Source organism: Pelodiscus sinensis, chromosome 1 (assembly GCF_049634645.1).
Source record: "Pelodiscus sinensis isolate JC-2024 chromosome 1, ASM4963464v1, whole genome shotgun sequence".
Lineage (NCBI taxonomy): Eukaryota > Metazoa > Chordata > Testudines > Trionychidae > Pelodiscus > Pelodiscus sinensis.
The window spans coordinates 78,530,133-78,548,720 of NC_134711.1; the positions used below are offsets into that span (position 1 = coordinate 78,530,133).

Genomic DNA, 18,588 nt, shown 5'->3' on the forward strand with positions numbered 1-18,588 from the left:
TTAAAAGTTACTAAGAAGCTCCAAAGAAAAATGCTAATCATCTGAATTTAGAATGCCAACGCGTGCCAGAATAAATCCACAAAACATACCCGCATATGTACATCACATTTGAACTGTGATATGTTTAAAAACTCTCCATTTTAAAACAGAAAAGGCAGTCAGTACTTGTCATAATAAACTAGTTTTAATGTTTGTCAACTTTTTTTCACTCTCTGAATGCTTGACAGCACCGTACAGCTTTATTCATCAACAGTCACAGAGGATACAAAAAGGGAGAGTTGAAGATAAAAAGCATCTAAATGAACACTAAGTCCTTCATTCAAGAAAATCCTATAGTTTGGTAAACCCTGGCCCAACACTAGGAAACATTTTCTCCTTCCATGAGTCTTGCCACCTTCTAAGTTGGAAGAACCAATTTTTGTTACTATACAACTATAAAGCTATAGTCTCTCAAAGTTGCTCCAAAACAACTTCAGGATACAAATGAATATGTCTAGTTTAGCATGGGTGTTGGAGCAAACTTTTTAGTGGGGATACTGAAGGCTATTGAGCCAAACAGTAAACTCTTTATATAATGGAAACCACTTCAAGCTGGGGGTGAGGCAGCACCAAGGTTCCCTCTGATCTTTTCCATCAATGTGCAGATTTTTTTCTATATTCATGCAAAATAATTTTATGTGCACTGAAGCATGTGCATATGTACATCACCAACAGAAACATAAAACCTAGCTGTGGACACTCTGCTAATCAGCTGGATGGTGTTTGATTCTCTGAGCAGTCACATAAGTGCACCGTTTACAAGTTTACAAGCTCAGTTCCCATTGCCTTACAAAGGTCTACGGCTGTGGGCCTCGTGTTTGTGCACTGAAAATTTCCCTCAAGGACTCGGGCTAGAACTAATTCTTCCTCTAAAGTGTTTAATAAATTGTCATATGTTGCTCCATATTAAGGTGTAGGGAGGCCTCTTTTAGTGTTTGGACCCAACTGAAATGCACCATTTGGTACCCCAAGTCGATAAATCATTACTTTGGCGTTTAAGGAATATATTTTTTGGGAGGAGTGGGACAATAAAGAATTTTAGTTCAAGAGAGTAAAGTCTTCTCCATGAGGCCTGACACCCCTCTCACCAGCTCAGCATTCTGTTTAAAGAATGCTTTTTAGAATGCAATATCACTGCCTATCCTTGCATCAACCCAGAAAATTGAACAAACATCACATGCTCGTGTGCTGCCCATAATGGACTCCCTAGTTAAGCCACTTTGATTTATTCATTTTCAAACTAGAGAAGCTGAACTGAAAAACTGTCCAGATTCATGATTCTGAAGTGTTATGAAAATTAGAAACCAAACCACAGGCATCTGTGGGCTGCATGTAATTATTAATGGGCAGCCTGCATCTAGTGCTAGAACTCTCTTCTGCTAGTAAATGGTTTTTTTGCAATTCGGATGGAGGCTATCAAGATAACTTGCATACTTAACCTGCCTTCCTGCAAGTGCAGGTTGGTGCAATTCACACCCCATCCTCTGTGTCCATATGTGACCAGTGGTGGAGGGGGCATTCATACCACCATAACTTTCTGCTGGGGGAGGCTGCTTTACCGACTAGATGGGGCTTTATACAAGTCCCACCAGGTGACTTGGGAGAGATGCGGAATCTCCACGACTCCCAGATGATTTGGCACTGCCCCTTCCCAGGCCAAGCTCATCTGTTCTTGTCGCCTCGACTCCAGTGAGTGTGGTTTGTGGTATATCCTGAGCTACTGTCCATAAATCCTAGCTACCTACATTTTAATGAGGACTTTTTCTGCTAGGATATTTTTAAATCATCCTTTCCATGAAGGCCAAATAAGTTAACAAACACACATGACACTTGCTCTATATCCTAAATATGAACAAAGCTGTGCAAAAACACTATTGTAATTCCCATGCAAGTACTTAGCTCGATTATATCTTCAGTAAGTGCAGTTTATTTTGGAAAGACCAATTCCAGGAATATTGTCCTGTAATTTTGTATCAGTGCTTATAATGTGAGAAACTGTGATGCTGAATGGAAGAGATTCTGGAAACCATCTAAACTGTTCTTATTGAATAGAAATAGTTTGTTGTGAACTTAGAGGGTGATTACACGACCCACATGCTGAGGAGAGCTGAAGAGAGGTAATGTTTTATTTTTTTCCCCAATCTGGGTAAATCAAAATTTCCAAATATCTCCTATCCCAAAATTGAGACAAAAGTCAATCTTGAAAACTTTCATGAATTGACAAAATGCAAAGAAAATTGGTACAGGCCAATTGAAACATTTGGTTTTGATGATATTCTCTGTTTTGGTTTTTGACTTTTCCCTCTTACTAGAATTAGCTCAAGTTTCCAGTCATTTTGAACTAGGAAACAAGCATTTTTGAAGTGAAAAATTCCAAACAGAATGTTTCAAGATTTTTGAAACTTTTTTCAATTTAAGTTAAAAAAAAAGTCAGAACCGATGCTTTCCTGCAAACAGTTTCAGTTTTGTTGACTGAACATTTTTCTATGGGAAAACAGACAATGTGCCTGACCAGCTTTAGTGATGAGTTGCATTGAAATCAGTGAATAGTGGAGCAGTTTAGAATCTCATAGGTGTTTCATACCACACAGAATCAAGTCTCATGTTTTTAATTTGTCCTAATGATCTGTGTACAGAAAGCAGCAATATTTGTTATGACTGAAACGTTCCACAGATACTGTCCTTTCAATATAGTTAAAAGGGAAGCATGTGATGGAATTAGGAAGAACTAATGTTTCTAAATGTGGAAGGGAAAATAGCAAATGGGGTAAGGAAAAAAATTAACCCCTTCACAAGACAGCAAATGAGTTATTGCTAACTTGGCATAACAGCAAGTAAGAATTATCTTGTCTATCAAAAACACATAGGCTATGTCTACACTGGCGGGTTCTTGCACCAGAAATATGCGAATGAGGCTAAGCATGGAATATCGCTGAGCCTCATTTGCATATCTAATGAGCCGCCATTTTGTGGAAGAGGCTTTTGCACCAGAAGGAGAATCTATACTGCCCCTTCTTGCGCAAGAAAAAACCTCTTGTGCAATGCCACTACACTGATTATTTTCAGGAATAACGGCATTGTGCAAGAGGGTTCTTCTTGCGCAAGAAGGAGCAGTGTAGACGCTCCTTCTGGCGCAAGAGCCTCTTCTGCAAAAATGGCAGCTCATTAGATATGCAAATGAGGCTCAGCAATATTCCACGCTTAGCCTCATTTGCATATTTCTGGTGCAAGAACCCGCCAGTGTAGACATAGCAATACTGTTCAAATCTGTGGGGCTGAGAGTGGGACAACTTTAACAGGAATGGACATGGGGACAAATGAAAAGAAGACCAAAGAGAACACAGGAAATGAGGGCAGATGTTCTCTGAATGGAGACAGCCTAGAGGGAGAGATACATTCCAAACTTATTGACCCTGTCCTGGTATTATGCAAAAGTGGTTGCATATGTCTGTTTACGGAAGTCAGTCAACTTCCTTTGTTTTGTGGACATCTGTAAAGTTGTGTGTTTTATAAGTGCAAATTTGGAAATGTTTTTTAACATTCCCAAAATGTGTTTCCAAACTCCGTAATAGCACATTTTTGTTCAAGTAAGATATGAAAACTGTACTGCAAAGAAAGTTTTGGGAAAGAAAATCATGGAGGTTCAGAGATACTAGTTACTGACATATCCAATAATTCCTTGTAAACTTGGTCTATGTTATATGATAAGGATCAGATCATCAAGGTAGTTCTCCTACTAGCATTCATGTTTACCACTATTAGTACACCCTATAAGCCATATTTTTAGGCACATCACTAGAACACTGTTTATAGTATGTAGTTTTTCTACTAAGATATTCTGTCAGAGAATCTTAAAATATTTCACTGACATAAATTAAGTTCCAACACACAACCCCTTTGAAATAAGTATTTTCCCTTGTTTTTGAGTTAGGAAATTGAAGAAAGTGTGCTTGTGAAAGATACTGGACTGAAACTTTCTTTCAAACAGAGTAGTTATAGAGCAGTTAGAGTATGGCTGTGGCAGTGAAAACTTCCTTAAACATGTCCTGGCAATGGATTTAAATAGTGATCTGGAGAGGCTATTATAAACCTAGATGCTTAGACATTCTTCACGATCATTCAATTCGTAGCACCTCTTCTGAATTTGTAAAGGAAAATACCAGTTTAAGTGGTGAGTTTTTATTTTGACACCTCCCCACTAGAATATGGATAGAAACCATTGATACATATTGCAAACATGTCTCAAAAAATAAACACTTCTTGGCCATTACACAGGGGCTGGATTTGAACCAGTGACCTAGAGGTAAAAGTCTGTTTATTATCAAGCTTGTGATTCCTGCAGGCCTCCCTATTTTACAGATCACGCAAAATTTTCATAAGAGAAAAATATTTCCTAGACTATATGCTGTCAAAAATGGTCCTTTGTCTTCCAGATGTCTATTTTGACAAGATTGGCCTCATTAGATATTTTGATATTTCAGACAAAAACAATTCTAGCTGATTTAGTAGTTTTTTCCCCTCTGTAGTTCTCTTCACTTATTTTAAGAAAGGGAAGGATTTTATAAAGAAATTTGCAGAGGACCAAAGTATATGGGGTTTTTGTTTCTCTTTGTTAAATATCATGATTCTTTAAATCATTTCAAACTACTGTGTCTTGCCTACATGCACCGCAACATAAGCAAACTGTTAAAATATCCTTTTTGTGTACACACAGAGAAAACACTGTATCCTCAAAGGTAAATAATGGTCAACTCTAAGGTTGCACAGATAACCTTAACTCCTCCTTCGTGCATATACATACTCATGTTTGAAAATTGAATCACATGGTCAGACTATTTCTTGATTTAATATAACACCATAACACCCTTTAAGCTTAAATACCCCCATAGCATTTTGTAATTTTTCCTTTTGTGTATTTTCACAGTATGTACTAAATTTTCATAAGTGACCATTTAAATTGCATGCTCAACTTGGTATGCCTAAAAGGGTAATTTTTTTTTAAAGTGTTGAGCGCCCAACTTCTGAAAATCAGTCTTTTTTTCAAGCACTTAAAATCACTAGTCACCTTTGAAATTGTAAGCCTATATCTTAAATAACTTAAGATCTGGTTTTCAAAACTGACTTTTGTTTGAATTTTAGGTGCTCAATACTTCTTAAAATTACTTTCTAATTACAGTACTGTAGATCTTTTTATACAACTCTTCATCTCTGGTATAAATTTACTAATGTTCGACCTGATCCAAAGTCAATTAAAATTAATTAGATTATTTACATTGAAATCAACTGGCTTTAAATCAGCCCCATTGTCAGAACCAATGTTCTATAGACTCTTCTACCAGCTTTACATATTTATTTAGATGCTATCAATAGAATGAGGCACTTTTTCATATGCACAATATAGCATTTTGTAGGCAGAAAGTAAAATGGTGGGAGTTTTTCATAACACAATTTAATAGATTAGCTTTTTGCTGTTTTATTTCAATTAATTTTGTGATGGAGAGGCACATGGAGAAAGCAAATAACCCTGAACAGAAATTAATGATGAAACACTAACTGAAAGCAAATGAGTTTTGGGAAAGGCATTTGAAGGAAGAGAGGGAGGTTGCATGCCTCAGAAAATGGAAACTACTATATGAGAAAATGCCTAGCAATTGAAGATGCCTATCCCAGCAGTAGCTTCAGCATAGTTTCTTATTTTTCTCTCTTTATATTAAAATCAATAACACAGGGGAACAGCAGCAAATTGCATGTTAATGTAACATTTATGTAGATGGCAAGTTGTTCAGGGCAGGTATACTATCATGTACATAGTTCTGTGAACACAAAATTGATTGTATCATGATTTTTCCGAAGTTAATATCTTTGTCAGCTGTCCATGGAAACTTAGGAAAGTTCATGGGTTCTTCCACTGAATCTCTTATAGGAGGTTGGAATATTTCATCCAATCATCTTTGGCCACAGAATCTTTTCAAACAGGTATCCTGAAGCTTCTCTTTCCAAAGGTGAGAGTCTGGATTGCATTCATGCACTCAGACATATGGGTGTAAATCCTGAGGTAACTTCTGATTCTATTGGTTTAACTAAGGCTTTCCTTACTGCTTCTGTTGTAATTGTCCCATAATACAGAATGGGCCAGTGATTTAAAAGGAAAGACTCCAGGTTTACATTGATGACAATGAAATCAAATTATGACTCTGATCCTTCATCCTGATGACTAGTTTCACATGCAGTTTCATGTGCCCTAGTTCCTTGTCCTGATGTATTCTATTTAGAAGTGCATTAGGTGGATGAAATAAGTCAGCCTGCAGCAATTCTTCTGGTCAGTGTCTTCCTCAAATAGATTCACCACTGATGGATAGACTTCTGTCTCTCTAGGGATTGGTAGAAGAGCCTGACCTTCAAAAGTCCCTTCACTGCAGGTTGATCAGATCAGTATCATCAGGCCTCAGGTAGCAGAAGTCACTGCTTCCCTTTTTAAGTTCTTCCTCCAGCCTGTGAAGGTTTTCTAGATAGGATAAGGCTGGTCACCAGGGACCAGAGCATATCCTAAATGATTTCTTCTCAGGATGGGATTTGCTCACCTATACCACATTTTTGTTACATAAGTATTTTAATAGAAACCAGGAGATTTTCACCAGCCATCCTCTGTTTAGCCTCAAGATGAAGGACCAATGTTATCTTACAAAAGCTTTACATGCTTTGCTGATTTGAGGATTCCCCAGCTCCATGTTAGACTTTCCATTAGATGAAGTTTAAAAATGCAGCTAATGCCTATGAAAGGTGTTGGATTGTCATCCTGAAGTCATCTATCTAGCCCAAGAAAATACAGCATAGGTAATAGCAGCAGTACAAGCTTCCTCATGTTACCTTGACAATGCACCTCAGATCTGGAGGCATAAATCACTTGTAGTGAGTTTGTAGCTTAATCTACACATCTATTCAGTCTTCATCGCAAATAAGCTTGCCAATAAGTGTGGCAATTATTGGGTGGATTTTAAATCATGTGTGCCTGTACATTATGAATTGGACTGAGACCACCAATTTGTTTGGACTGGAGAGCTGAGCAATAATTTTAACTTATTCTTAGGTTTAAACTTGGATTATGGGATAAAATAACGTGCAGACAATTACCAGTTTGAGCCATCCTCTGTTTAGCCTCTTGTTCCCCTTTGATTAACACACCCCTTAAAATTCAGTACAAGGGAAATTACTTAGAAATTACTTTTATTTTAATGATTTGCAAGTCTAAGGTTGAGTGAAAAAGTCTGAAAACCTAGGTTTAAGAAAGATAAACCAAATGCTGACATTTTGGGACTGTTATATTTTACCACCTATATGATAATAAACACATGCTGACTAATGATACTGAAATATAAAGAAGAATTGCTGAATGCTCAGATTAAGAATTCTGTTAGTTATACTTTCATGATATAGAATTATGGATAGTGAATTAGTTTGCTTAATATTTAAGCCAAGGTTTTGCCTGACATGATTGCTGTTATTCCATTTCTTCTTTCACAGAGAATTGCTGATGTCACTGATGACAGAGCAAAGATAACATGTGCTGGAAGCTTTTAGTTAAAATCCATAAACCTGTAACAATAAGTCTGCTTTTACTGGGAAATCCCCAGAGCAGAGAGATATAGAAGTAGAATGATATGGAAATTGTGTAAATAGCAAAAGTTATGTGCAAGCTTCAACGTAGATGCATATTACCTAAAGCAAATGATTCACGTGCTCCATGCTGATTGGATAAAGGCAAAGTAATGCATAAAGAGGAAATTAGAAGACCCAAGTGAACAAGGCCCAAACTGGGCAAACATCAGATCAAAAACTGAGGGAGCAGGACTGACACAACGACTTCCATCATGAAAGTACAGGAGAATTTCCCAGGGCCAAGGAATGTGATAACTTGGCCTCTACCAACTCCATCTATCTGTTTGCCATTAACATATGGGAAGAAAATGTAGCAACAAATCTGTCTGATTTTTTATAAATAAAGGGGAAAACTGATTAAGCTTAAATTGGGTGGACTTCTGACACAGTTTCCCACCTTGCTCTCCCCATATCATTTGCTGGATATTGTTTTGTTTCAACCCTTTTCCTGTCTTAAATATCTCCTGGCCTCATGTCTGTTCCTTCTCTTAAACTTGTTACTTTTTCCTCTAGCATAGCCTCCTTGTAGCTCTTTGCCTCACTGATTTTCCCCATCTCATTTCAAATCTCAATTGAAAACATTTTATTCACATACTTAGACTATCTAGACATATTCACGCTGATTCCCATTAAGTTAGCACATGTGCAACTGGGACAGGGGAGTAACAGTGACGTGACCTAGCTTTGCCAAGTATATAATCATCTGAATTGCATAGGTATGTACCTGGCATGACTTAGTCATACTGCTGCCCATCCTGTCACAGCTACACTACTATTTATGATTATCCTCACTCTCAAGCTAGTGCTAGTCTTAAAAAAGGTGAAAATCACACCCTTTGTTCATAGTGTAGATGTAGTCTTATTTTCTCCTTCCTACTTTCTGTGGGGAGGGGGGGAGGAGGGGACAGCCATGTTTAAATATACCCTATAATCAAACCGTGCTAGGGCTTTCTTTGAATTTACTTGCTGAAACATGCACATATCAATCTTCAGTTCTCAATATTGTCTGACATGCTCTCCAAATCAAGTTTTTATTTAAAAGCTTCCATGAGAGCTCCCTTTGAACGAAAGCCTCTGAATCCCTGAAGTAGTCATTGTTAAAGGCACTATTCGTGTGAGTAAAACATCTGGTTTGGGGAAGAAACCATGTCTTTGTATATGTTTTTTATAGAGCCTAGCACAAGGAAGCCCCGCTATTAATTATGACCCTTTGGTTGCTAATGTAATATAAATATTCATTAATAAAATCATCTGTGAGGAAAAGATGTGGTATTACAATTTGTATATAAATGAAGATATTCAGAAGGTAAACCCGACTAAAAAGTGTTAAACCTCTTCTTCCTAGTCTAATTATTTAATGATGTATCAGCATTTCTTTCTGTTTCTTAAGTTCATTTTGTTTTTCCTGCTGTCTGTGAGTTGGCACTGGTCTGTTTACAAACACCACATACATTTCTACTTGAGTCACCTCTCTTTTAATTAAGACTGACAATATATTTCCTTCAGCTACAAGCCTTAGTATGAGTTAGAGGTCTCAGGGTAATGGTTCTTAGAATTTTAGGTTTCATAGCCAAAATTTGGCCTTAGCTATTATACTGTTGCCCAACACTGGTGCAGGATTGAGCCCATTTCCCATAAGTAATACAAAACCTCAGCTATCTTGCCTGTCTAATATTCATATACTGTTTCCCACACACACTGATCATACCAGATGAACATACTGAAGGAGCTGAAGCTAGGTCTGAGATCTACATTGTCAGAAGAAACCTTGGGGACTCACTGACAGCATCCCTGCAACCTGTTAATTCTACAAACCATAATGTTGCACTAACAAATAAATCAAGCAACACTCTGAGACCTCACAGGGGTAACAAAGAGCCACCAGCAAGGGGATACTAGTCGCAGAAAATAGTCCACAAAGTCCATAGATTGTACAAAAATACCAGTATACATTTATTTTCACTGGAATAAAATAATTTCTCAAGGAAAGATTTTCTAAACAGAAAACACAGAAATGACTCCTGGCCCTAGATACCAAGCAAAAAACATAAAGGAAATATACTCTTCTCACCATCAGAGGAAACAAGAAGATCTTTAAGGCCCTCTTTCTCATGAGCAGGTTTAAATTACCCAATCAGACCTCTTCTCCGAATTTCCTTATTTAAAATAAGGACATCTGTCAACAAAGGCAATTTTAAAGTATTCCTTCCATGACCTTTTCCACTTATTATAGCTCCTGTTTTCCTCAATTACCTCCCAAATGGTTTGCTTCTGTCAAACCTTTCTGCAGATACTTCTCTTCAGGTGCACATCTCCCCCATACACCCTACCATCAAACCCTAAAGAGGGTGGGGGTTGGTAAAGAGTTAGCAACTAAGCTTCCCAAACATTCAGTTCTGAGAACACTCATATGACTTCACATATTTGCAAAATCAACTGCCTTATGTGCCTTCCAGTGACTTCATACCAATGGACCCCTACAAATCTAGGGGTATGTCTATACTAGCCCCCAGTTCGAACGAGGGAGGCTAATGAGGGCAACCAAAATTGCTAATGAAACATGGGATTTAAACATCCTGTGCTTGATTAGCATATTCCTGGCCGGTCGCCATTTTGGAAACTGACTAGCCTGAAGAAACTTCCTGCGTCTATATGCGGCAGAGAAGTGGGATTCCGAGATAAACCCCTTAGTTCGAAATAACTGTTAAACCTCATTCCACGAGGAATAACAGTCAATTCGAACTAAGGGGTTTATCTCGGAATCCCGCTTCTCTGCCATGTGTAGACGCGGGCAGTTACTTCGGGCTAGTCAGTTTCCAAATTGGCGACCGGCCGGGAACATGCTAATCAAGCGCAGGATATTTAAATCACGCACTTCATTAGCAATTTTGGTTGCCCTCATTATCCTCCCTTGTTCGAACTAGGGGGCTAGAGTAGACGTACTCTAGAAAAAAGCAACTAAGTCATGATCAAGATAAATGTATAAGGGTAAATTAAGAGATAATTTTCCGATCTATTAATTCTGTGCTATTAATTCACCTCACAGACAACACAATCTCCAGCATGGACTTTCATAAAAGAATAATATCAAGTACTCTCTTTTTAAATAAAATGGACCTAATTCTTCTTTCACCCACTTTTTACCTCCCCTCCCCCACATTTTGCAAAGATCTAACTGAATTTCATGCTTACACATTTGAATACCTGTTGGGTACAATTCTGAACAGCCCCTAGGTCCCATTGACATTTGATGGGATGCTGTTACATAAGTTGGGCACTTTGAAAAAATGAACCTCCATCTATATGACAAATAGGATGTTTGAAGACAATTAATCCAAGTTTTCAGCTAACATGACTTTTAAGTCCTCAATTCAAGAGGTAGAATAATATTCTACAGCATCTTAAGGATCTAAGGTTTGATCTAAAGTCCATTCATTTGAAAGAAAGTATGTCAGGACCCTGACGTGCAGCCATGTATAAATGGGATAGACTGGTATTCTATAGCTAGCCTGAGTTTTAGTACTATCACTCATTATTTGATGTGCATATCTACATTCTGTGCCCTTGCATGGATAATTTTCATTAAACAGAGCCCTTTGTGTAGCTTGGATCTATAAATAAAATGGGATTCCATGTCAGCAGTGACAGAATGAATAGATAAACTTTGCAAGAAACAATTAAAATATAATTTATCACAATTTTAAATGTGTCCCCAGGGACCTAAATCCATATCTAGACACCTATTTTAACATGGCTTGATTTGTAAAGATGCTGAGTATTAAGAACTGTCATTGAGTTTCAAGGACTATGAGTGTTGTGACTTTTGGGGGGATAGGGTGTGGAAGGAGTAATGTGATTGAACTAAGCAAAGAAAATTTTTGGCTAGATATCTGGCAAACGTTCTTACTGGGAGGTCTATTAAACTGCAAAAGTTTCCAACTGCTGTGATGGATTATGCCTCACTTGAGGAATATAAAGTAAGACTGAATGATCTTAGCTCAGTAATAGGAGACACTGCAACCTTGGGAAAGAGATGGATCCATCAATAGGACTCCTCCATTTCTAATTTCTTTTCTATTGAGGGACTCTCATTCCTCCCATTTATTGCTTTCATAGTGAAGTGGAAGGAAACTGATATGGCGAGAAAGTTTTCTTTGGTTGGCGGGAGCAAAGATTGGGCTGAGAACCTAGCCAGGGCTTAACATGTATGAAAAAAGTGCCAAGAGTCAGTCCTTTCAAGCCCCAGAACAATTAAGCACAGCTTGGGCAGCTGGAGAGTGGTGGTTGCTAGTTGAGAGCCCAGCTCTGAAGGCAGTGCTGCAGCCAGAAGTAAGGCAGAAGTAGGGTTAGCTTGACATGGTGCATTGCCACTCGTATTTCAGCACAGCTGCCTTCAGAGCTGGGCATCTGGAGACCAGCAGCTGCTGTCTGGGAGCCCAGAGGTACTGAATCTATGAACTACCAAACCTAGAGATGCTGAGACTCTGCCCAGGCAAATCAGGGCACAAATTAAGCTCTGAACCCTGCACATCTATTTAGCAGAAAGTGAGTCACAAGAAGCCCTCTTTCAATCCTTATTTGTTGGAATTTGGTAAAGAGCCACCCCATGTCTTGGTGAGATGGGAGCTTATGGGGTGACTCACTAAGGGTACGTCCACACTGTGGTACTATTTTGAGATACTGAAAGTATCCCAAAATAGTTATTCCACGTCTATTGAAGCAGCCCATTATTTTGAAATAACAAGTGGCTTATTCTGATGCCCCGGTAACCCTCATTCTATGATGGTTAAGGGGCATTTCGGAATAGCAAGTTATTTCAAAATTTGGCACACAAGCTAGCCTTGTATAGACAGCACCAAATTATGAAATAAGCTATTTTGAAATACATGTGAAATAAGCTACACAATTTGTGCAGCGCAAATTGTGTAGCTTATTTCAAACTAAGGGTGCTGCGTAGATGCACCCAAAGAGAACAGAGTACATGAGATTCACATCTAACATTTGGTGACCTAATATATTTATTGTTTTAAATGAGATATCACAAAGGCAGGGTAGCAGGTGCAAAACTGTCTCTCTTAAACATGAGAAGCCTTACAGTAGTAGTGTATATTCCTTTTTTTTCAGATAGAAGCAAGGCAAAGGTATCACATATTAATCAACATCCAGTATACTCAGCTGATAGACAGCTGGGGCTTCCAGTGAATAGGGGTAAATTTTTCCAAAGAAGACCTGCTAGAAACATGAATGTGGGGAGAGCTAGATGTCAGCAAGTGAGGGCTATGCAGAGAGGAAGTGGATTAAGGGAAGCCATCTCTGTAAGGGAAAGTAAGCCACCTTTTCTCAATGACTGTACTGCCTCTGGAGCTGAGAAGGAAGATGGTTATTAGCAGGCTATTTGCAAACATCTCCTAGGGCAACCAGCTTATTGTGGACCATATATTTTGGGAACATTTTAAACCCATTTCAAGTATTTATGTGTCAAGGCTGATCTTTGGCATAGTGAAATCTTCCTCTGTTTTAAAAGGAACAGTACAGCTCCCCTGAACGACATCGGTGAGTTCATGAATGTATTTATGATCTTAGGACAGATTCTCTGCTAGTAGTCATCATTGATTTCAATGGACTTATGCTAATTTATACCATCTGACTCCGGCCAACTCAATCGTGGAACATTAAAGCAATAACGCCTATAATTCTGTTAGGTAATGAGCACCAAATGTGTGTGGGCTGGGGCCAACACTCTGATGCAAACTTACATTCCAATGACCCTGAGAACTGTGCAGGTAGGAGCTTTGACTCCTTGTGGGGCCATCCAAACTGAGCATGTCAAAGGGTAGGGACCGTACAAAAAGCAGGTCACTGATGCTCCAGATTAAGGGCTAAATGAGAGGCCATTAACCTGTCCTCATAAAGAAGTTATAGAAACACAAGCTAGCCTTTCTGGCAAACAGCATGATAGATAGGGATGGCAGAGCTTTGTTTGTGCCCTAATCAATATCTGATGGCACAGAAAGGGTTCAGATTCAGAACTCCCAACATATCATAATTCATGCAAGTCTTGCTGTTATTATTTTAATCCAAAATTAGTTAACATTCTTTTATTTTTAATATTTTCTTGGCACTCCATCTTGAATCAGGCAAACCCCCATTGCTTCTTTGGGAGTTTGCCTAAGTCCTTACATCAGGAGTGGATTGTAATCAATTTAATATTTTTTTTAAGTCTTTTCTCCTTAATTATCTTTCTTACATTCTCTCTTATCTCCCCTTTCATCTCTATTCCTACAGTTGTCGAAAGAGCTTGCGGGATGAAATACCTGTATCCTGCATATTCCTTGTTCCATAATGCAGCCTCAGGAAACAGTTTCCTTCTGTCCTACTTTTTGGGGAGCTTATGATGTTTGTCTTATCATAACCTTCTCTATTTCTCAGTTTTGTCCCACCAACTTGATGTCACTACCACAATAGGCTTCAACATGTCGGGAAAACTGAGGGAAACAGAGGCTACCATCTACAATCTAAAAGATTAGCTCTAAAAACCCTCAGGGGCACTTTCTGGACCATATGTAAAGATGGGGAGAAATCACGTGTTAAGTATGGCATATTAAATTACATAGAACACAGCTGAGTCAACCGTAGCTACACACAAACCGACCTGTCTCAGGGACGAATCATTTTAAAAAAATCCTAAGCTACCTTGGCATTTATGCATTGCACTTTCTGGGAAAGCAAAATAAATGAAAATCAGATTACCTCTGCGTGATCAACATGGATATTTTCATCATAGTCATAAAGATTATCCAAGTCTTCCAATGCTACATCATAGGTTTCAGAGTCATAAGTTAAGGTATGTATTGTAGGAGCAGCCAAAATGGCCTCAAATATAAAAAGTCCCAGAAAAATATTTGTAAATGTCTTCATTGTTCAATTCTTTCTAAAGGGAGAACCAAAACATAATATGCGTAAATACATACTTGGAAATAACCTGTGACATTTCAATCTTACACAAGCAGAATATTCAATTTTACCAAGAGTTCTGAAAGCTAAAGACCTTTGTTAATTCCAGCAGCATTAACTGAAAATATTACTTGCTAGCTATGTTAATATGAATATCCCTTAACATTTGAATCTGGATCATTCAGTTACATCCACTTCGGGTATATATTAGCATCGCTCTGCAAAAAATTGATTGAATGTGTGCTTATTTACACCAGGAGCTGGCCCACTAATTTTCATGTGCTTCAAGAGAGTAATAACAAAAGATTTCTTGACAAAACTTGCCCCTATGAGAATAGCTACACAGTGCCAAATTTCCAAATAATGTGCTATTTTGAGACATCCCTTAACCCTTGTGGAACAAGGTTACAGGAATGCCAGAATAGCGTGCCTGTTATTTCAAATAATATTTCAAAATAATGCGTGCATTTAAAAGACATGGGGTAGCTATTTCAGAATACCTCTGGTATCCCAAAATAGCCCTGCTGTCTAGATTAACCCTAACAAAAAAAAAAATAGAATCAACATGTCCCTACTAATACTTAAAGTTATGCTATGCTCCATTTTCTTAACCACTTGCTCCATTTGTAAACTGGCTCCAGTAAGAAATGATGGTGTGATATAATCACCTCTTCTCCCTGAATGTGTTAAAATATGAAACATTAAATCAGTAATACAGGATTGAATATTAACATGCCTCCTCTCTCATGCTTAAGTGATCCATTCATTATCTAAAATTTCCACAAGTAGGATTCTATTCAAAAATATTTATCCCCTCTTATACCTTTAGATTTCAACAAGAGTATTGACAGTAATAATGAGTGTTGAGTAGATCTAAGAAACCGTACTCTGTGTGATACCATAATGCAAGTGAGGACTATACACAGTATTTTATTATTTCATTTATAAATTCTAGCAGCTTAAAAATGTACATAGTGTATAAGAGATAAGAAATTCATGAGTTCCTTTCCTTTTGAGGTTGCATACTTTGAGTAACAGACTGAACTTCAGCTACTTGAAAGAAGGTCTTTATGAAGCAGGTTTAGGCATGAGGATACGAAATTCCAGAGGGGATGATGGAGAGCACAAGGCACTCATTTTTCCTTCCAATGCTTTTTTCCACACAATTTTTTTAGCTGCTGCTTGGAAAACCTAGAGACAGTTTAGCTAGTCTCTGAGCAAGTCTGAATTGAATGGCAAGTTCTTAATTATTAAAGGGTTGGTTGTGGGTTTTTTCCAATAATTATATTACAGATCCTTCAAGTATACGAATGCATTCACTATGGCCCTCATTCTGTTTTTGTAATCCCAATTTTTAAATTGTTGGTGATGGTATAATAGCCAAAGAAAACATGAAATAGTTTGTTTGGTTTTCCTTGCCTTTATTTTCTGTTCTTTTCATCAGGATTGTTATTGGCCTCATTATATGGTTGGCTTGATTCTAGCATTCATCCCCAAAGGTCCAATAATAAAGTGTACTGTATATTTCCCCTAACTTTTCACACTAACATATCAGGCATAGGTTTCTTTTTGCCTTGTGTAAATTTGTCTGAGCAGTTGCTGTATATGTAATTAATCATTTAAGAATTGCCTACATTTTCTTTATGTTCAAAACATTTTAAAACCAGTTTTACATTTCCTAGATAGGAAAGTGTAAATGTATGTTTTTAAATACTTTATCTTACTTAAGAAGATCAGCAACAAAATAAGTAATCAATTAATGGAGTAATCACCTCCACTAAACTGTATCTCCATAACTGTGACTGTACTACCTAGACCTGATTGCAAAGCATGTGTGTCTTTTTACTTTTTTATGCAACAGATATTGGAACACACTGTAATTTTATTGGCATCTACTGTAGCTGTCAGTTCAAATATTTTCTTGAAGATCATGTACTCCTCTCACAGGAAGGAACTAAGAAATATTTAAAGAAATAAAGTAAATAGCATCTACCATATTTGAATTAGTATTTTCCATGATAGTATAAAACAAATATAAAAAAAATTCCATCTTTAAGAATCCAATTTACCAGTTGAGAAAAGAAGTAATAAAACTTACCTTTGGCTTCTACTTTCTCAAATGGCACAGAGTAACTCAGAATGCAGAGCTGGTGGTATTTGACCCTGACCAATGGCAGTGGGATTTTGGACTTGTGGGAGGGTGATACAATTCCTTCCCTCAAGTAGAGACCTCACTCTGAATAGGCTTTTGGTCTTCAAACACCTTGATATTAATTTTTCTGAAACAAATCAAAGTCAAGTCAAACAAAGCTAGTATTGTAAGAAAGTAAAGTTTACTTCAGAAGTTATATCTCAGGAGTAGAGAGAGAAGATGACTCTTTTAATTTTAGAGTTCATTCATTATAAGTCTTGCAATAAAGGAAAGAAGTAAAACACTTGCATTCTATGTATTACCACTATGCAAGGATGTACTGGAGGCTTTAATTCAGTGAAACGAAATCAAAGACTTACACCAACAAGGCTTTTACATTTCGAAGGATTTCTCTTTATAAATATTTAATATTCACATATAAAATAAAATATACCAAATTTAAAGAAAAAGTAATTTAAATGTAACAAATTCCATGATAACATCTAAATACCCTATAAAAGGTATCTGTATTGTTTTTAACCTTGGTGCAAATTATGATCTAAGTTACACCATTCTAAGTTTTGACTTCAATAGAATTATTCCAGATTCAGTTGAGTTACTCTAGATTTACAATGGTATTACTGAGAGTTGACTATTGCCCTTTATTACCAAGTGGAAAACATGTTTTGGGTAAGCCATTTAAAACATCCAAAAACTAACATCAATTGCTCAATATTTTTTTACATTTCATGGAGCAGTCTTTCAGCAATATCCTTAGAAAGTGCCTCATCCAGTCTTTTCCCAGTCTCTGGTAAATAATGATGATATCGCCCTCTCTTCACTTGTTCTTTTGTTTGTAAGGAACATTCAGGCTATGTCTACACTCGTGGCTTCTTGCGTGAGAACTATGCAAATGAGGCTAAGTGTGGAATATCGCCGAGCCTCATTTGCATACCTAATGAGCCACCATTTTTGCAGAAGAGGCTCTTGCACTAGAAGGAGCCATCTACACTGCCCCTTCTTCTGCAAGAAAAACCCTCTTGCACAATGCCGTTATTCCTGAAAATAATCAGCATAGTGGCATTGCACAAGAGGGATTTTCTTGAGCAAGAAGGGGCAGTGTAGACAGCTCCTTCTGGTTCAAGAGCCTCTTCTGCAAAATGGCGGCTCATTAGGTATGCAAATGAGGCTCGGCGATATTCCATGCTTAGCCTCATTTGCATATTTCTCACGCAAGAAGCCGTGAGTGTAGACATAGCCCCAGTGGCCTCTTCTGCTGTCTGATAGGTCTTAAAAGAACAAGGGTATTTGTCATTTCCGTTTTCCCTTGGTCTCTTCCCATCATATCAATGGTTTCCTCCATTAGAGAACTGAGATAGTAAATGTTAAAGAAGGCCCTCTCTACAACATGCTGTTTCTACAAATAATTCCATCTCTTTGCTCCTGGATCCAGCAACACTAGCCTCAAGCCTATGGGATCATACTTGGGCTCTAAGAGGAGTGAGCTGATTGCATTGTGACCTTTTACCACTTGGCCTCAGAGCAAGCCGTTGGGCCTTCCACGCACTGTGCAGCAAAATGAGTAAGAGCCATCCTGAGCAATGTTGTTCTGATTTGCTACCTCTGTTGATTATACAAGTGTTTACCACCAGCTCATAAAGCGCAGGTCTCCCTTATATTAAAAATTATTAAGTGTTTTACTCATTCATGTGTTTATGATTTTGAAGGATTTTCTCTACTTCACTTTTTCTTTTACAGTATTATTTTTTACAGGCAGGCACGCTGAGCATGTCTAAGGAAGGTAACTG

At 37.7% G+C, this 18,588-nt stretch overlaps 1 protein-coding gene across 2 annotated transcripts in view; it reads right to left on the reverse strand.

Annotated features, from left to right (window-relative positions):
• The window catches only part of EPYC (epiphycan), a 31,660-nt gene extending 14,746 nt beyond the window's left edge, over window positions 1–16,914 (reverse strand). Inside the window, exons 1-2 of one of the 2 annotated variants that reach the window (XM_006131076.4) lie at window positions 16,748–16,914; window positions 14,446–14,626 (exon numbers count right to left, since the gene is read on the reverse strand). In XM_006131076.4, coding sequence (XP_006131138.1) covers window positions 14,446–14,613 — 168 coding nt within the window. In that variant the 5' untranslated portion in view covers window positions 14,614–14,626; window positions 16,748–16,914. Of the gene's footprint in view, window positions 1–14,445; window positions 14,627–14,743; window positions 14,849–16,747 lie in introns of those variants that run through there. The other variant, XM_075933015.1, reaches the window with a different exon arrangement.
• Between the last annotated feature and the right edge of the window lie 1,674 nt (window positions 16,915–18,588).